Source organism: Spermophilus citellus (genome assembly GCF_964194105.1).
Source record: "Spermophilus citellus genome assembly, chromosome: 6".
Lineage (NCBI taxonomy): Eukaryota > Metazoa > Chordata > Mammalia > Rodentia > Sciuridae > Spermophilus > Spermophilus citellus.
The window spans coordinates 19,781,391-19,801,082 of NC_138187.1; the positions used below are offsets into that span (position 1 = coordinate 19,781,391).

The 19,692-nt window shown below is 63.1% G+C and overlaps 1 protein-coding gene across 3 annotated transcripts in view; it reads left to right on the forward strand.

The window, feature by feature from the left end:
- IL21R (interleukin 21 receptor) overlaps positions 1 to 14,764 on the forward strand; it is a 45,161-nt gene extending 30,397 nt beyond the window's left edge. For all 3 annotated transcript variants that reach the window (XM_081297246.1, XM_081297245.1, XM_081297244.1), the window contains 8 exons: positions 991 to 1,054; positions 4,240 to 4,342; positions 4,987 to 5,186; positions 8,766 to 8,920; positions 9,459 to 9,636; positions 10,085 to 10,190; positions 11,109 to 11,193; positions 12,247 to 14,764. In XM_081297246.1, the coding sequence (XP_081153372.1) occupies positions 1,006 to 1,054; positions 4,240 to 4,342; positions 4,987 to 5,186; positions 8,766 to 8,920; positions 9,459 to 9,636; positions 10,085 to 10,190; positions 11,109 to 11,193; positions 12,247 to 12,975 (1,605 nt within the window). In that variant the 5' untranslated portion in view covers positions 991 to 1,005 and the 3' untranslated portion in view covers positions 12,976 to 14,764. The remainder of the gene's footprint in view (positions 1 to 990; positions 1,055 to 4,239; positions 4,343 to 4,986; positions 5,187 to 8,765; positions 8,921 to 9,458; positions 9,637 to 10,084; positions 10,191 to 11,108; positions 11,194 to 12,246) is intronic.
- Positions 14,765 to 19,692: the final 4,928 nt, after the last annotated feature.

A 19,692-nucleotide genomic window follows, 5' to 3' on the forward strand; every position in this document is an offset into this window, starting at 1 on the left:
GTTTTCTGCCAACGACCTCCCTAAATGCTCACGAATCCCTGGAAGTCTCCACTTTATGAGGCTCAGAGAGGGCGAGGGGCTGTCCTGTGGCCACACAGCAGGTACTCTGAAAGTTTCTGGCTGCACAGCTGGCGTCCCCCAGGACGGCCCCCTTTGTTGACTTTGTTAGAAAAAAGTTCACACAGGGCTGACTCCAACCAGGAACTGCTATGGAGGGGTCAGACAGTGTCTGAGGAGAGCTGTGCCTGGGATGGGACCCCGGGGTCATCTCTCTGGGCTCCAGGTCCAGCTGTGTCCCTTCTATAGAGGCTGGTTGGGATGGAGCTCCTGAGCCTGGGTCCCGCTGGCCGCTTTAACAGGCAGAATTCTAAAAGAGCCTCGTCCCCAGCCCGGAGGGTCACTCCCTGCCGGGTGTCGAAGGCGGCTCTTCCCAGACAAGCTGTCCGGTCTCCATCTCGGGCAGGATCGGGGCCCAGGCTGCCCTTCCTTGGGTGGGACTGACTTTCTTAGTGCGCCCTGCGGTGGGCTGACCTGGGCTGTGGGACGGGGTAAGAAGCCTCATTCTCGGGTGGCCTCCCCCTGCGTGTGGGGTAGCCGTCCCCTTGGGGGGCTGCCTTGGATTCCTACTTAGGGAGAAGCCAATTTCCGCGGCCACTGTCAGCACCCGGGAGAGGACTCGGGTGGGCAGAGAAGTGCCCGCCCCTTTAATGCCACCCGCCCCTTTAATGCCACTCTTGCCACATCAGTGGGCCTGGCAGGGACAGAGGAAGAGCCAGTGTCCCCCCTTCGAGGTCTCCTTTCCTGTGCTAAGAGCGAGAAGAAGGGGCTGGGCGGGGGCTGCGGGAGGAGTGACCTTGGCTAAGGGGCAGGAGGCCGGGGCCAGCCTCCGCGGAGCCCTCAGACCCCGCAGGACCCTGCCCAGGTGGGCCCGGGGAGGCCGGGGGTTGAGGCCCGCCTGCCCACCCAGCTCCCCTCCGTGGTGTCTTGCAGGCCCCTGGACGCAGCATGCCCCGAGGCTGGGCCGTGCCGGTGCTCCTGCTGGTGCTGCAGGGGGGTAAGTAGCTGCCCCCGGTCGGGGGGTGGTAGGGGCCCCTCCTTCCACACAGTCCAGCTGGGGCTGCGCTGGCCAAGGGAGCTCCTGGACACGGCTAGAGGCCGTCAGGACCCAGAGCCGTGACTCCACTTGTGACTCATACAGGTCGAGTGGCTGCCCCCTCTTCACCAGCGCCCATCCAGCCAGAGCCCTCACGGGACACATGAGGCCCCAGTAGCCCCGATGGCCCGGCTCTTCAAGTCCTACCAGGGGATGGGTTCTGTTCATCCCCCTGCTCTCCGCCTTGGCGGGCCCCCAACCCCCGAGGGGCGGAAGTCCTGCCTTCTGTCTAACCTCTGTCTCTCCTTATGTAACAACTTTGCCTGGAGAGCCAGGCGAGCGGGGCTGGGCAGGAGTCCCGCGGCGGGGCTGCGGAGGGCAGGGGAACTCTGCCCGGCTCTGCTGACTCAGAAGCGCTGCTCTGGGTTTTACCCAAAGACCCAGAGCCTCAAATAGCTCCTCAGGAAACAGATGTCGGCCTTTGTTTTCCTTTCTGAGTGGCCAGCACCCCCGGCCAGTTTGGGCCCCCTGTCCTGGCGCCACACCCAGGGGAACAAGTAACAGGCCCCTGCCACGTGCTCAGCCTTGAACTTCACCTCCGACATCCCCCTGCCGCCCGGGAGACCCGGGCACGGAGGCTGGGGGTGAACAGGGTTGAGGGTCAGGCCACGCAGCCGGACAGTGGCAGGGCAGAGATGGGCGCCTGGCTCTCCCGGGCTGGGTTGTGCTGCTGAGCAAAAGATTAAGGGCAACATTGACTTCCCACAGTCCTGGAGGCCAGGAGTCCAAGGTCAAGGTCAAGGTCTTGACTTCCAAGATGGCGCCCTTTATACTGGGTCCTCACCGGGTGGAAGGGACGGAGGGGCTAACGGGCAAATGCTGGCTCCCTCCTGCCCTTTGGTAGAATTGCTGACCCATCACCACCGGGTGGCCCCAGCTCCTAACCCCGTAGCCGTTTATCGGGTGTCCCAAGGACAGGCCACATGTGCCTCCCTAAGACAGAACGAGCCCCTTGGTGGAGTGGCCTGGGGAACTGTGGTAGGAAGGGTTCTGAGGCCACTCTGGGGAGGGAGCCCGACCCATGAGCAATGTCTGCCCCTCGGGTCAAAGTGAAAACCCGGCCCAGTGTGGTTTACCTCCCCTGGTGGGGACTGAGCAGCACAGACCAGGGCACCAGAGATGCGGTCTAGCCTGGACCCAGAGGTGAGGTCTAGCCTGGGACCCAGAGAGGTGGTCTAGCCTGGGACCCAGAGGGGTGGTCTAGCCTGGACCCAGAGGTGAGGTCTAGCCTGAGACCCAGAGTGCTGTCTAGCCTGAGACCCAGAGGTGCTGTCTAGCCTGAGACCCAGAGGTGAGGTCTAGCCTGGGACACAGAGATGCTGTCTAGCCTGGGACCCAGAGATGTGGTCTAGCCTGCGACCCAAAGTTGCTGTCTAGCCTAGGACCCAGAGGGGTGCTCTAGCCTGAGATCCAGAGGTGAGGTTTAGCCTGAGACCAAGAGGTGCTGTTTAACCTGGGACTCAGAGGTGAGGTCTAGCCTGGGACCCAGAGGTGCTGTCTACCCTGAGACCCAGAGGCGCTGTCTAGCCTGAGACCCAGAGGTGAGGTCTAGCCTGGGACACAGAGATGCTGTCTAGCCTGGGACCCAGAGGCGCTCTCTAACCTGGGACCCAAAGGTGCCGTCTAGTCTGAGACCCAGAGGTGCTGACTAGCCTGGGACCCAGAGGTGGGGTCTAGACTGAGACCCAGAGGTGGGGTCTAGCCTGAGACCCATAGGTCCTTCTAGCCTGAGACCCAGAGATGCTGTCTACCCTGAGACCCAAGGTGCCCTCTAGCCTGGGACCCAGAGGTGCTGTCTAGCCTGAGACCAAGAGGTGTGATCTAGCTTGGGACCCAGAGATGTGGTCTAGCCTGGGACCGAGAGGTGCTGTCTAGCCTGGGACTCAGATGCGCCGTCTACCTGGGACCCAGAGGTGCTGTCTAGCCTGGGACCCAGAGGTGCTATCTAGCCTGGGACCCAGAGGTGCTGTCTAGCCTGAGACCAAGAGGTGTGATCTAGCTTGGGACCCAGAGATGTGGTCTAGCCTGGGACCGAGAGGTGGAGTCTAGCCTGGGACCCAGAGGTGAGGTCTAGCCTGGGACCGAGAGGTGCTGTCTAGCCTGGGACTCAGATGCGCCGTCTACCTGGGACCCAGAGGTGGAGTCTAGCCTGGGACCCAGAGGTGGAGTCTAGCCTGGGACCCAGAGGTGAGGTCTAGCCTGGGACCCAGAGGTGCTGTCTACCCTGGAGCCAGAGGTGCGGTCTAGCCTGGGAGCCTGTGTCCTCACTCCACAGTGGGGGTGGGGACGTGTGGAAGGAAGGACCTTTCTCTGACCAGGAGGGGACGGTCCATGCCCCCACCTCCAGGGTCCTCATTAGTGGCCCGGGGAAGCAGCCGTCATATCGTGGGGAGGACGCGTTGGCAGTGATGTTGATGGCACAGAGACCATGGGGCTTCTCTCGTGGACTGGTCAGCGTTTCTGTCCTGAGGGCACCTGGGTGCCTGGATGCGAGGGTGCGAGGGTGCGAGGGCCATGGCTTTGCTGGGCGGGTGTTGAATCTCCAGCCAGATCTGCTGGGACCGCCCGGCCCTGCGGCCGTGTCCCCGGGCAGCGGGAGGACGCAGATCTCTGTGCCAAGGTCCAGGTGCTCTGGGTCTCCTCCTCCTGGGAGCAGGGCCACGTCACCCAGGGGCCACGTCCTGCGGGCTCTGTGGCTGTCGGGCTGAGGTCCCCTCCTGGCGGGGACTTCGAGGCTTCGTGCAAGGCTCTGGGTGACTTCATGAGGTCCTGACCCTCCTGCGGGATGACAGGGTCTGTGCTGGCTCAGCCCACCCTGTGTCTGGGGCACAGGACCTGAGTGGCATGTCCTACAGGAGGGACAGTGACCAGGGGCCAGACACAGGTGCTAAGAGGGGACAGCTTAGTTTCAGCTACTTCACGTCAGGAGAGCCGAGTCACCACGTCAGCCTCAGAACGTCGGCACTAACCAGGAATCCCGGGTGACATGGGTCCCCGGGTCTCCATGTTCGTCCCGGCCCTGGGGCTGCCCCACCTCATCCTCCAGCCGCCAGCCGCCCCCTCAGCCCGTGTCCCCGACCCTGCAGGCTGGGGCTGCCGGGATCTCGGGTGCTACACCGACTACCTCGAGACGGTCACCTGCGTCCTGGAGACGTGGAGCCTCCACCCCGGCTCGCTCACTCTCACCTGGTAAGTGGCCCTGGGGACGCTGCTCAGGGCTCCTGCAGGGCTGGGCTGGGCTGGACCGAGGAGACCAGACCCGGCTCAGCAGGTAGGTCCGTGATGGCCAGAGCAGCGACCGCGTCCTGGGGGCCACTAGCCATCTCACTCCAAGAAAGACCCCGCGAGCTGGGAGCCAAGCGCCCACCTCGCAGATGGTCCTAGAAGACGGTCATGTTCAGACACTGAGCACGTGGGTGGGGATGTAACTCTGGTGAACTCCTACGCATCTCTCAGAACCCATCGCCTCTGCCCAGTGGGAGTTAAAACACCAGATCCCTCCCAATCCCACCCAACCAGCTTCCCCAGAAGCCCACCCAGGGCAGGGGATGAGGCTCGAAGATGCCCTTCGTCCCGGACACAGGCCTCCCTGGGTATTTGGTCCCCTCCCACGGGACTGCAATCCAGTGCTGGGCGGACAAGGGCAGATTTAGATTGATCCAAATGAGAGTGGCCCAGATTTCTAAGACGGGCCCTGAATGGGGGTGCGCAAGCCCAGCCTGGACACAGCCCCCCAGGGCTGGGGTGGGGAGCCTCCCCCAGAGCTCGGGGCACCTGGCCCTGAGCACTGGGCACCTGGCCTCCAGCCATGACCGGCCACTGTTTCCTCGAAGGCAAGACCAGTACGGAGAACTGGGGGACGAGGTCACCTCCTGCAGCCTCCACAGATCCAGCCACAATGCCACCCACGCGAAGTACACGTGCCACATGGACGTGTTCCACTTCATGCCCGATGACGTCTTCAGTGTCAACGTGACAGACCCGTCTGGCAACTCCTCCCGGGAGTGCGGCAGCTTCGTCCTGGCTGACAGCAGTGAGTGTCCGGCCTGGTGGGGACCAGGTGACAGCAGTGAGCGCCCGGCCTGGTGGGGACCAGGTGACAGCAGTGAGCGCCCGGCCTGGTGGGGACCAGGTGACAGCAGTGAGCGCCCGGCCTGGTGGGGACCAGGTGACAGCAGTGAGCGCCCGGCCTGGTGGGGACCAGGTGACAGCAGTGAGCGCCCGGCCTGGTGGGGACCAGGTGACAGCAGTGAGCGCCCGGCCTGGTGGGGACCAGGTGACAGCAGTGAGCGCCCGGCCTGGTGGGGACCAGGTGACAGCAGTGAGCGCCCGGCCTGGTGGGGACCAGGTGACAGCAGTGAGCGCCCGGCCTGGTGGGGACCAGGTGACAGCAGTGAGTGCCTGCCCTGGTGGGGACCAGGTGACAGCAGTGAGTGCCCGGCCTGGTGGGGACCAGGTGACAGCAGTGAGTGCCCGGCCTGGTGGGGACCAGGTGACAGCAGTGAGTGCCTAGCCTGGTGGGGACCAGGTGACAACGGTGAGCGTCCGGCCTGGTGGGGACCAGGTGACAGCAGTGAGCGCCTAGCCTGGTGGGGACCAGGTGACAGCAGTGAGCGCCCGGCCTGGTGGGGACCAGGTGACAGCAGTGAGCGCCCGGCCTGGTGGGGACCAGGTGACAGCAGTGAGCGCCCGGCCTGGTGGGGACCAGGTGACAGCAGTGAGCGCCCGGCCTGGTGGGGACCAGGTGACAGCAGTGAGCGCCTGGCCTGGTGGGGACCAGGTGACAGAAGTGAGCGCCTGGCCTGGTGGGGACCAGGTGACAGCAGTGAGTGTCCGGCCTGGTGGGGACCAGGTGACAACGGTGAGTGTCCGGCCTGGTGGGGACCAGGTGACAGCAGTGAGTGCCTGGCCTGGTGGGGACCAGGTGACAGCAGTGAGTGTCCGGCCTGGTGGGGACCAGGTGACAACGGTGAGTGTCCGGCCCTGGTGGGGACCAGGTGACAGCAGTGAGCGCCTGGCCTGGTGGGGACCAGGTGACAACAGTGAGTGTCCGGCCCTGGTGGGGACCAGGGGAACTGGGCCCATGTTCCCGCCCGGAGCCGCTGTCCGCTCCATTGGAAAGGGCCTGTCCTGGGTCCCCACCAAGGGTCCTGCCCTGTCACTAGGGGGATGGGTTGTGCAAGGCTTGGGCCTCGGCTGACCCTCAGAGGAGCCCTGGAGTTTTGGGAAGAGCTGGGCCAGGACCCGGGACTCCTGGGCTTTGGTCCTGGCTGGGCCCTGCCCGTCCTGTCGGTGTGACTCTGGACAAGGTGTGGGTCACCTGGGGCTGCTTCCCCCTGAGCAGAGAGAAGGCCCTTCCCCCGCCAGCCCGCGGGATGCTGTCCCCACAGAGGCCAGCGGAGGTCCCAGTTCCACTTGGCTCCTCCCCTTCCTGGGGCTGGAGCAGGAGGGCTGTTGTGTCCTGTGTCCCCAAGTCCAGGGCCGGGCAGCCCAGGGCCAGGCAGGGACAGAGAAGGGTCTGGAAGGCAACCTGGGCTTGTGTGTGTGACCATGTCCCCGAGTGTTCACGCTCTGGGTCTGGGGTTCACGCTCCGGGTCGGGTCGCCCTGTGTGTGGTTCACCACAGAGGGCGGGAGCCAGGCTTTGCACACCCAGACACACCCACCACACTCACTCACAGGCTCCGCTGGCGCCCACACAGACCCGTGACACACCCTCGACACACCCACCCGTCTCCCCAAGCCCCGGCCTAGGAGGCAGGGTTACTGTCACACGCCCAGGCCCACACGATCTCACACTCACACACCCACTCACACACCCACATGCACACTCACAGTGAGAGGCGAGGTCCCGGCACCCTGGCTGGCCCATCCCCCGCAGCCCCAGGGGCAGAGGGGGGGTCAGGGGGCCGGGAGGTGGCCACTGCCCGTTGCTGAGTGGCTCCAGGTTTGCAGTCTCTGGGGGTCTGAGGCCAGCGGGGCCCAGGGGCAGGAGGTGACTTCCTGCCTCCCCCTCCCGGCCTCCTCCCTCCTCCTGGGGCTGGGGCCCCCCTGCGCTGAGCCCCCTGAGGACCCCAGACCCACCAGCATCCTGGGCACGCGCAGGGCCATTCCAGCCACCTGCTGTCATCCTGGACTGAACCTCAGCACTCAGCGCAGGTCACTCGCCCAGGACCGGTCCCCAGCCACCCTGGGGAGGGGAAGAGTATGGGGACCTCTCTGTGTGCCCAGCAAGGAAGCGCCCCGGGGGATAAAGCCTGCTCCTCCCCCCTCCCCAGGTTGGCGGCCCCCCCCCCAGGGTGCTTTAGACCTGAGCAGGCTGGAGTCCCTTTTTGGAAGCCCTCAAAGGGCCATTTGTTAATGTGACACGTATTCAAGGAGGGTCGCCGCCGTGCCCCAGGCCTGTCCTAGGAGCTGGGGGCTCAGACGGGGCCAGGAGGACAAGCCTTGGCCCCAGGGACCCAGCGCCGAGCGGAGGGGAGCCTGGCCTTTGGAGGTGCAGAGCTGGGGCAGGGGAGGGCTGCGGCTTCAGAGGCCGACAGTTGGTCACCGTCCCCCGTCCCCCGCAGTCAGCACTTTCTGCTGCTCAGCATGGTCCCCAGGACAGTGAGGCCCCAAGGATGGAAACTGGGTCCCTTACCCAGGGCAGGACTGTAAGGCCGGGTCCTGACCAAGTTCATCAGGCAAATTGGGATGGAGAAGAAGGGGAATAGCTCTGACCTTCACCCGGACGTGGAGGGTATTGAGCCAAGCTCAGAGACCCCCGTGGGGTCAGTCTGCCCAGCACAGAGCAGCAGGGCAGCTCCAGGCTGAGGAGCCGCCGTCATTGTCCTGCGGATCGCGGGGTCTTCCTTTGCTCGGGGAAGCTGGCTGAAAAGCCAAAGGGTCCTTCCTTTAGAACTGAAATGGAAGATGAATGGATTTGTCCAGAGCGTTCATCAGGAAGTGTTTGCTTTAGAAGTTGACTTTAAAACCCAAGCGACGGCCTGGGCACCGTGGGCACACCTGTAATCCCAGTGAGTCAGGAGGCTGAGGCAGGAGGATTGCAAGTTGGAGGCCAGCCTCAGCAACTGAGTGAGCCCCTAAGCAATGTAGGGAGGCCCTGACTCAAAATAAAACATGGAAAGGGCTGGGGACGTGGCTCAGGGGTTGAGCGCCCCAGGTCAGTCCCCGTACCACAAAGTAAACAAAAACAAACAGAACTGGAGTGATTTCACATGATGGTCTAGATTCCCAGGTTTTACGGCGTCTCTTTGGTTTTTTTCCTGGAAATACTTAGACAATCCTGGTGTGTGCTCCTCCACCTGGCCAGCCTGGGTCCGGGTCCGGGTCCTGGCTGTCCCTTTTAAGCCTGAAAACAGCCCTTTCTGCTCCATCACCTCACACCTGTGTCCCCACTTCAACTGACACTTGCCCGTGGCCGCTGAGGCTGTACCCCACACCTGGTCTGAGCAGCGGAGACCTAGAGGTGGGGAGGGCTGTCACGGGGCTTGCTGACCCTGGCCTTGCCGGCGGTGGCCAGGGGGAGGGCGGGGACTTCTGGAGGTCCCCAGATTTTTCTGGGCTGCAGCTAAGTCCCACCCTGCGTTATCTTTCTGGGTGTCTCCCCTCAGTCAAGCCGGCTCCTCCTTTCAACGTGACGGTCACCTTCTCAGGACACTACAACGTCTCCTGGTGCTCTGACTACGAAGAGCCTGACTTCTACGCGCTGAGGGGCAGCATGCAGTATGAGCTGCAGTACAGGAACCGCGGGGACCCCTGGGCTCGGGTGAGGACCCCGTGGGCGGCCCAGCTTGGGGAGTGTGAGTGACAGGTGAGCTCTGCAGCCCCAGGCACCACTGAGTTCTCCCTGGTGGGGGGAGACCCCCTCCCCGCCTTCCTCCCTGACCCTGCTTCCTCCCCTCCTCCCCAGGTCCCACCCATGCAACTATAATAGAGGAGGTTTCGGAAACTTCCGGAACCTTCTGGAACCTTCTGGAAGGTTCCCACTTTGCTGAGAAGAGCCATAGTTGGAGAGTCCCAGACCTATCAGAGGGCAGGCCCAGGGTTAGAGAACCAACGGTTCCCAATGTGGAGGCTTCACAGGTGTCCTTTGCTCCGGAGAGTTCCGGGGAAGAGCAGAGTTAGGGAGTCCGCCAGCCAAGGCCCAGGCCCTGCTGAGAGCGGCCAGCTTGGGCCGGAGCCTGATTCTTGTTGCAGGAGAGGAGACCCCAGCCCCCTCGGGGGGCTGCTGAAAGGCGGTTCTGCGAGGGGCAGGGGCTGACCCCCGGGGGAACCCTGACCGGAGCGTCCTTTCTGCCCTGCAGAGCCCCGTGACAAAGCTGGTCTCAGTGGACTCGAGGAGCGTCTCCCTCCTGCCCTTGGAGTTCCGCCAGGGCTCCAGCTACGAGCTGCAGGTGCGGGCGGGGCCCCAGCCGGGCTCCTCCTTCCGGGGGACCTGGAGTGAGTGGAGCGACCCCGTCATCTTTCAGACCCCGCCGGAGGGTAGGTGTGACCCCGGAGTGGACGTCCCCTCCTGGTACCAGCTCTGGTCCCGGATCCTCGTCCAGCAGGGCTGGGAGGCGTCCACTCTGTTGTTCACCCCCAGGCGGAGCCACTGCTTGCCAGGCCCCAGGACGGGTGCCAGCCGCTGCTTCTGGGGGCACATTTGACTCTGAAGTGAGGAGCAGGAGCCCCGTTTAGCAAGTTAGGAACTAAGGCTCAGGGAGGTGAAGCTCTGGGGGTTTGGTCTAGGGAATGGAACCCAGGGGACATTGACCACAGAGCCACATCCCAGCCCTTCTTATATTTTATTTTGAGACAGGGCCTCGCTAAGTTGTTGAGGGCCTCGCTAAGTTGCTGAGGCTGGCTTTGACCTTGCGATCCTCCTGTCTCGGCCTCCAGAGCCGCTGGAATGACAGGTGGAGATGAAGTCATTTGCCTTCCTTTGCAGAGTCCAGGGAAGGCTGGGGCCCCCCCCAGCTGCTGCTGCTGCTCCTGCTGGTCATCTTGGGCCCCGTCCTTGTCTTCCTGGGCCTGAAGGTCCACCTGCCTTGGAGGTGAGGCTGGGGTCCTCAGCAGGGAAGGGGGATGGGCCATGGCCCCTCTGAGCAAGATCCTCCCCGGAGCTAGGGGACGGGCCTGTCACCATGATGGTGATGCTAATGGCCAGCTCACATTCATCATGCGCCAGACGCCGTGCAGAACACCCACGTCACCCACGGCAGCCCACGAGCTGATACACAGCAGTTACCCCTGTTTTACAAACAGAGAGGCAAAGGCACAGAGCTGTCAAGGAACTTGCCCAAAGCCACACAGCTAGGAGCAGAGGCAGGATGGACCCTGTGCTCTTCACGCGACCTCAGCTGTGACCTTGTCTGCTGGGTTTTAAGCTTTGAGGCCTGAGCGGCACCAGGGGCTGGCTGCCAGGTGGAGTGACATGAGCACCCCTCCTCCACTCCCTCTGTTTAACCAGAGGATTTGCTCTTTTTTTTTTTGGTACCTGGTATTGAACTGGGGGCGCTCAACCACTGAGCCCTGTCCCCAGCCCTTTTATATTTTATTTAGAGACAGGGTCTCACTGAGTTGCTGAGCGCCTCACTAAGTTGCTGAGGCTGGCTTTGAACTCACGATCCTCCTGCCTCAGCCTCCCGAGCTGCTGGGATTACGGGCGGGGGACCAGCACCCAGCACCTAGGTGGTCCCGCCCTGGCCCTGTGGAGCTGCCCTACCCGTCCTCCCTGGAAGCGGAGGCTCAGAAGGGACAGCCGTGTTTGCACACGAAAGGCTCCAAACCTCTTCATTCAGGAACCTGCCAGAGGCCGGAGACCCTCTGCTCCCACTTCATGGAGGCGGAATCAGAGGCTGGGGGGGGGGGGGGGCAGCAGGACTGTCTTGGAGGGGCTGCGTCTCCTGCAGGACAAGTCGGGGCCACCCTCTGGCTGCGGTCACAGCCTCTGGTGGTCTCTGTCCCCTTAGGCTGTGTAAGAAGGTGTGGGCGCCGGTGCCCAGCCCGAAGCGGTTCTTCCAGCCCCTGTACGAGGGCCACGGTGGGGACTTCAAGGTGAGCAAGTCCCCAGGCCGCGGCGAGCCCCTCCCAGATCCCCACCTCCGCCTGGACCCGGCCACCCTAGGGGCCCAGAGTGTCGTGGCCCCGTGGGACCTGGAGCCCGGCCTGGGTGTCCCAGTTCCCAGGGCAACAGCGTGTGATGTCACCAGACCCGGACGGGCCCCCAGGCCTCCCAGCTCAGAGACAGACCCACCCACGGGACCCGATAGGCACTGGCCTGGCCCTCCCCTGGCCGCCCCGACCTGGGTGGGCAGGGAGGGTCTTGCTGCCACTGTCACCCCTTTCTGCCCAGCACCCTCTGCCAGCCTCCGCACCCCCAGGAGGGGCCCAAAGACAGGATGTGGTGACGGGGGGAGGGGCAACCTGCGGCTCCAGCTGAGCCAGTCGACCTAGAGCACTGATTGAGCTCCTGCTGTCTACCTGGTGCAGCCCCCAGGGCCCAGAGGGGGGAGGGAGGGACCTGGGACCTGCCTACCTCTCCCCTGAGGCCCAACTGTCTCGTTGACTCTGTGTCCCTGTCACCTACATTTCAAGGGCCTTGTCATTGATTCACTCAACTCTTTAGTTCATAAACACTTATTGTGCACCTGCTGTGTGCATGAACCCAGAAGGTGAGGCTTCTGCAGGGGCTGAGTGTCCCCTCTAATGGGGACACATAAACAGGAGAACGTGGAGCTTGTGGATGGTCAAGGAGGAAGTAGAACAGGGGACGGAGGGGGGGACAGAGAGGGGGCACAGAGAGGGGTCTGTCCAGGCCTCCGACCCCTGTCACGGGGACTTGGGAACCTTGTTTCTGCACCCAGCAGAGCCCAGGCCTCGGGGCCACCAGTGACTGACCAGGCTACTGAGGGCAGGTGCTGCCCACGATGGGTGGGGACGCTGAGGCCCAGAGTGGGCAGGACAGAGGTGGGGACCTTCAGGACGAGGGCTGTCGAGGTCCTGATGCCCTCTCCCCCCCCCATGTCTTGTCCCTGCTGTCCTGTGTCCTGTGTCCACCTGCTGTCCTGTGCCCCTGCGTCCCCGCCTCACTCTGTGTCTCTTCCACAGAGATGGGTGGGCTCGCCCTTCTGCGCCCCCAGCCTGGACCCAGGGCCCTGGGGCACCGTGGTACTGTCCACCCTGGAGCTGCCCGCCTGCGTCCCTCCACGGAGTCCAGCCAAGGGACTGGAGTCCCCAGGGCTGGCGGGGCCCACGGACGTGCTGGAGGCCGACGGGGTGTCCGAGCCTCACTCCTGGGGCCCGGCCTCCCCCAGAGCAGGTGGCTCCGGAGGCTCAGCCTTCGGGGAGGAGAGGGACCGTCCGTACGGCCTGGTGTCCATCGACACGGTGACCGTGGTGGACGCCGAGGGACCGTGCACCTGGCCTTGCAGCTGCGGGGACGATGGCTACCCCGCCCTGAGCCTGGACGCCAGCCTGGAGCCGGGCCCCGGGGACCTGCTGCTGGGCCCGGCCACCACGGTCCTGTCCTGCGGCTGCGTCTCGTCGGGCGGCCCTGGGCTGGGCGGCCCCATGGGCGGCCTCCTGGACAGGCTGGAGCTGACCCTGGCCGACCAGGAGGGCTGGTCCCCAGGGGGTGCCCCGGACAGCGAGGCCGGGTCCCCAGCCGCCGGCCTGGACATGGACACCTTCGACAGCGGCTTCGCGGGCTCCGACTGTGGCAGCCCCGTCGAGTGTGACTTTGCTGGCCCCGGGGATGAGGGGCCGCCCCGGAGCTACCTCCGCCAGTGGGTGGTCAGGAGCCCTCCGCCCGCCGGCCCCACGGCCCAAGCCAGCTAGCGAGGTGGTGACCCAGCTGCCCTGTCCCCAGCTGGCCACCACGGATGGCCACCCGGGCACTAGCAGAGACAGGCCCGTGGCCCTCAGTCCCCGGGGAAGGGGCCTCTGGGCCTGTGGCTCACAGTGCGCGTGGCTGGATGTGCGGTGGCGTGTCCCCAGCTGCATGTGGCCCTGGCTGTGACAGAGCACCCGCAGGCACAGGCAAGGGCCGCCGGTCCACCAGCCTGCTGGGCTCAGACACTGCCTGTGACAGGTGCCAAGCCAGACCCCAGGTCCGGGGAAGAGTCCAACAGCCACACACATCCAGGCTGTCCCTGTGGCCTCTCAGGAAAGGCTGGGGAGGGGGGTGAGCCCTCAGGGCGCAGGAAGATTCCGCCCAGGGGCCCCTGCTGTGCTGCCCAGACAAGTCGCACTCCCTCTCTGGGCTGCTTCCTCACCTGCACAGGAGCCTGGCCAGCCCCGGGGTGGGGAGGCCCCGGTTCAGTCTGCAGCCTGAGCAGCCCCTCCGCCAGCTTCCTGCCCGTGCAGAGGTGGCTGGGGTGAGAAACCAGGTGACACTGACAACCTGGGCCCAGGGCCCTCTGAAGCGGGTACTCGGGGTTTCCGGGCCTCGAACCGCTTAGCCGTGTCCCTTGGAAACAGTCCCTGCCACCAGGGTTCTTTTTTGGCTTCTGCTGCCCATTTAAAAAAATCCCCTTTTGTACCCTCAAAAATATTTATCAAGCACCAGGTACAGGCTGGCTGGGAGCCCAGAGTGGGCACGGTGCCCCCGGGACCCGCCCTGTGCACTCACGGGTGTCGGGGACACATGGAGGAACCCGCGGCCGGAGGCCACATCCTCCGGGGCCCCTGCAGCAGGCCCAGCCCCCTGCCCTGATGTCTTAGGTGTTCAGCCCGGGGACTCGGAGGACTCGGGGACAGTCGGTTTTCAGTGACTTCTCAGAGCCTGTGGAAGATGAATGAAGCCATGTCACCGGCCTCACTTCAGTCCCAGAGCCAGCTGTGGGTGACAGACGATTCATAAACGCCTCTGTTTTTATTTTCAAGCAGTTAGATGGCCTTCCCTCCAAGGGTGCCCACCTAGAGGCGGCGTCTCGGGGCCAACAGGGTCAAGGAGCCCTGGGGATCCCCCACCCAGCCTGGACCCTCCCGCGGGAGCCGGGTCGGGCTGGGCGAGGAGGCGGCAGGGGTTAGTTCTGCTGACAGTCTGCCCAGGACTTTCCTGTGAAGCAAGGCAGTTGGGAGCAGTTGCTGAGAGAAATCCTGGAGGAGTCCTCAGTGAGCGCCTGGAAAGTTCTAGAACGCTGGGGACTGGGGACCTGGGACCAGGGCGCGCGCATCCTCGGGCGCCTGGGTGAAACCCCGGGTTCTGCTCATGTGAGCGGCCCCCCCGCCCCGCCCCCCTGGACCCTTGGGCTGAGGTTGCTGTGGTTGTCATACCTCCCCCTGAGGGGCAGTTTGAAGGTGCCACCTGCAGACACCACCTGAGCCGCAGGCTCCCCAGGGAGGCTCAGTTCTCCAGGGGGCTGTGGCCTGGGGCGGACGTGGCCCCTCCCTGACTCCACCTTTGAAGAAGAGGCCGCCCGTGAACAGGGCGGCAGAGGCTGGGGCCCAGAGAGGCCCCCACCAAGGATGGACAGGAAGTAGGTGGGCGGACGGACAGGCGGATGGATGGAAGGACAAACAGAGGTGGAGAGACAGAGCCGGACGCTGAAGACAAAGCCCGAGATCTGCCTCCTTCACTGACCTCCCCCAGCCTGGTGCATAGTAGACACTCAATAAAGCCTGGTTTGTAGCTCTCTCCTGGCCTTGGTGTGACTGTTCCGCCACGGCCGACCTCCAGCCGCAAACTGACCACTGGAAACAGTCACGGAGCGATCAGTGCGCACAGTGGGCCTCCTGGGGCAGGAGCGGGTGGGGTAGAGGGCTGATGGGCCCCGGGGCTGGGGGGGCTGGAGGAGGAGGTCCTGGGGTTGGGCTGTGGAATGGCCCTCAGGGCCACCTGGTGCACCACCTGTGTCCTCTCGTGGTGCTTTCCTGGCCGCCATGCCCATCCGCAGGCTCTGAGGGGGTAGGACAGCCACCTGCCCGAGGCCGTGCACCAAACCCATCCTGAGAGTTGGAAGCTGAACTTGAGGCTCTCAGTCCTCGTCCAACCCTCGCTCACCCAGCTCTGCTGCAGGGGACCCAGATAAAGAGGTCGAAGACTCTGCGTGAACACCCGTGGGCGCCAGTACCTTTGCCTCCTGTGGGTGTGGCTGATGCCAGTCCAGGGAGCACTGGTGTGACCTCAGCACAGCCACATCCTGCTGTCTGCTGAGATTGCTGAGCTGTAGGGAGAGCCCCGGCCTGGGAGCTGCTGGGGGAACCAGGGGCAAACAGCTTTCCTGAGACGAAGGTGACGTGTAAGAAAGCAGGACTGAGATGTGGAAATTTATTCCTGGAACTATCTCTTGAGCACCTGGATCCAGCCATGCCTGAAATCATATACCTCCCAGACTTTTGAGGTCCATGAGTATGGAAATCATTATGCTCTGCACCAATTATTTCCAGCTTTGGGCCTTCTGGGCACATGCCAGGATTGCACCTCTTGGACCTTTGTGGTCACAGGAGGCCACATGACTAGGGCTGGCCAATGAGCTTTGAGCAGAAGTGGCAAATTTCACTTCTGGATAGAGCATCTAACTATAGTCAAAATGCCCCCTAGAGTGCTTTTCCTCTGCTATGGTGACCAGTGGTGACACGTGGTGACTCCTCCATCAGCCGGGGTCTTTGCCTGAAGAGGTGAGGACCAGTGTTCCCAGTGTACCTGTGCTGGATGTTTTCATGAGGCAGAAATCCATCCTGTTTGAAGTGGCTAGAGCTGGGCTGTTTGTTACGCAGCATGCCCCAGCCTATCCTGACTCAGGCAACGAGCTGATATGTTCCCTTTTTGTGCTAAAGCTGGTTTGTGGTGGGTTCCTATTGCTGGCAGCAGGAAGTGTCCTAGCATTATCTTCCTCTCTGCGAGGAGAACTCATTTCCATCCAAGGAGGGACCATATTTAAAGGGACCCAAGAGGTGGGGGTTGTAGCTCAGTGGCTCCGTGGTAGCTCAGTGCCTGACTAGCATGTCTCAGGCCCTGGGGCTGACCTCAGCATAGTGGGGGGACAAAAAATCCAAAGGGACAGGGACCAGGCTCTGACAGTTGTCATAAGTGACCAGGGTAAGGTGCTTGCTGACCCCGAGCCTCAGTTTCCTCTTTTGTAACCCTGGGGGAAGGATTGAGCCTCTCAGTTTTCTTTGGGGACACTCCCAGCTGCTCCCTGCTCCCTCCCCAGGAGTTCTTAGGAGGGGCCCCAGGAGCTGCCCCTACAGCACCTGCTGGGACTTGCCCCACCATCGCAGAGGCCTAGGTGCCCCCACAGGAACAGGAATCTCATGGGGGCTGAGCATGGGCCTCCCTTCCTTAGCCTTCCTTCTTCAACTCCCTTCCTCAGCCTCCCTTCCACAGCCTCCCTTCTTCAACCTCCCTTCCTCAGCCTCCCTTCCACAGCCTCTCTTCCTCAGCCTCCCTTCCTCAGCCTCCCTTCTACAGCCTCCGTTCCTCAGCCTAGACTTCTCCAGACAGTGAAGGAGTAAGAAGCACAAACCATGGACCACAAGGACAACCAAGAGGCCACAGCAGCTGGAGCCGTCGCGCCTTCCTGGGGAGTGGGAGGACGGGGTCTGGGTTGGCTCTGTGGGACCTGCCGTGGCCTGGCCCCTGGTTCCGGCGGCCGCACCCTGGCCTGGTCCTCGTCTCCCTGACACTCGCCCCCCACCCTGCACCACCCGTCTTTTGCTGGCTCCGGCACGAGCTGCGGGAGCTGGGCCATGGCTGGGTCTGCGGGCGCCTGGCCCCGGGCCGTCGTCCAACACCCAGCCAAGGACCGGGGCTCCCGTCCACCAGCGCAGGGCAGCGGGGGGCCAAGAGGTGGGCAGAGAGGACGGGCCGGCTGCCGGGACCTGGTGGGGAATGGACGTGGGGTTCTGTGGAAGTCTGTGAACGGGAGGAACCCCTGTCCCTGCCTCCGCTGCTCAGGGCAAGGTAGGGGTCTTGTCCCCACGGGCAACAAGTCTGGTGGCCCCGGAAGAGACATCTCGACTGCTCATGAGGACGCTCTGCTGGCCCCACCCCACCACCCCAACAAACTCCACCAATGGCATCAGGCCACCCAGCGGCTCGGGGCCACGGCCAGCCCCAGCCTCGGGGAGCTCTCTGGGGCTCCTCAGGCCTCAGTCTCCTCGTCCATGAAGTGGGCACGAGGGTCACCCCGACCTCTCGGGGTGCTGGAGAACAGCGCCTCGTGCCTTCCACGGGCTCAGGAAGTGCTGCTGTGGTCCCGTTATCACGTCTATGGGCACGTCACCCCCACCTGGGCCGGTTCTCACGGGGCTCAGCCTTGAATGTGCAGGGACAAGGAGTGACAGGCCCCCAGACCACCAGGGAAAGAGCGGCCCGGACCACTGCTGCCCCCTGCTGCTGGGCACTGGAACTGGCCGATGGTGGAGGAAGTGGCACCGGCTCTGTGTGGCCAGGGGCAGGGGGTGCTGCGGAGCCTCTGCCGGGTGCTTGTACATGTAGGGGACCCGACTCGCAGTCCTCATGGAGACCTGAGGTGGGAGGTGCGGCGGTGAACTGCGGTCTGTTGAGTTCAGCGAGCGCTGACTTCTGCCCTGTGGGTGGACGATCCTGCCTTGGGTCCTGGGGGTGGGGATGGAGCTCTCACTAAGCAGCTTGGTTGCACGCACGCATCTGAGCACATGTGTGCGCGCACACACACCCCACTCATATATGCACATCTGGAAAACCTCTGGCCGCCATGAGTCAAGGGCCCAGGGGAAGGATGGGTGGTTGGGAGGCTGGGCCACTCTGCGGTCTTGCAGCCCGTGTGGGTGCAGGCGTGCGAGGGAGCCAGTGGTGGGCAGCGCTGACGGCTGATGGGAGCCTGGTGTGAAAGGGGCATCATGGCTGCGTTTCCCGGGTAAACAGATGCAGGGTCCTGGGTGGGAGCGCCCACCCGGGGGCTTCAGCCTGTCAGGCTTTGGGTTTGCACGGGAGCCACCCACATTTGTTTATGGCCATCTGTCCCAGCTGGAGACCTACGCTGGTTCACAAAGCCTGACTGTCCCAGTAACTTAGGAAAAGGACCAAGAAAGCAGGTGACCTCACAGCAGCTCCTTTGCAAACTCAGAGCCGGCTCTGTGATCTCAAGGGTCCTTGGAAAGAGAGCGAGGTGCTGGGATTCACACACGAGGGGAGGTTCCATGGAACATTCTATCCTCAAAAGGGCAAAGGGGTAGGGTTACAAAGGAACAGGGGAGTGTAGCTCAACTCCAGCAGTGACCGGTGACTGGGTGACGCCTACGCCTGGGGCCACACCTTGTTATCCCGAGGGGTGACATCCGAGTCACTGCAAGCTGGCACTGCCCGGCCAGACTGGAGGCAGCAGTGTTGGGAGCCTCGTGGTCAGAAGGAGAAGTCCCCCTGGGTGAGCCTGTGACAATGGCTAGGCCTGCTCTGGTGGTGCAGATGGGCAGCGGGTGGACCTCTGGGCCCCTTCCTGAGTGACCTCAGTGTAGTTAGCGCTCAGCGGATCTTTCCTTCTGAAGTGCCCTTCTAGCCCAAGCATGGCCCCGGACCCCCTTCTTCATGGCCCCTGCTGGCCCTGCCACTCAGCTCACGGCCACCGCACCGTGGTTTCTGCAGACACTGCGCACAGCTGGGGAGACAGGGCTTTCTCGGAGGAGTGGGTGGTGCAGGGTGGAGGGACGGCTGGGGGGTGGGTGGCAGGTGGACGGCTGGCTGGGTGGGTGGTAGTGACAAACTGATGTGACTCCATTTTTGAGAAACCAGCCTCTACCTCAGAGCAAAGCCTGTCCAAGGAAGGGGGCGTGACCCTTGTCCTGGGAAAGACCCACAGAGCGCTCCTAGGCACATACCCACCCTGCTGAGTTGTTTGTCTGTAAATAACAGGAGAGGTCTGCGGCGACAGGTGTCCCTGACTCAGTTAGGCTAAGTGAGGACCCATAGCAACACCCTAGCAACCTCCAATCAGCATGAGACAGGGAAATACCTGGGATGCCAGATGACCCCCCAGGAGTTTATGGTGGTTGATAACATGTTGGGAAACCATGTAGTTCAGCACGTACACCCCTCGTGGCCTAAACCAATCAGTTCAAAGGAATCCCCCTCTTGTACTAACCAATCACCCCTACCCAACTTGTTTCTGCCAGTGAATGTGCTAATCAATGTTAAGAGTTGCTGTTTGATTTTCTCGCAATATGGAATGATTTGCTGTGTGATGTTGTGACGCATAGAGTATCCCCCCAAAACCTATAAAATCTCACTGAACTCACTCCATGGGACTCACTCCCTGGGGCCACTGCGCCGGAAACAGTTGAGTCCAGGCTCGAGCTTGCAATAAAGACTCTTGTGTGATTGCATTGGATTTGGTTCCTGGAGGTCTATTGGGGTCCCACGAATCTGGCATTACAGTAGGACATGCAGATGGATAAGCAGGTGGGTGGGTAGACAGGCTGGGGAGAAGGGAGTGACTGGAGTGTCCAGCCGCTCCTGCCACGCCCATCTCTGCTCCCTGAATCTCCATCTTGCTTCCCTAAACATGAGTCCAAATTGGCCTTTGTCCAGGACGCACTGGGAAGGAGATGCGGTGTCGAAGGTGCCGTGTGGCA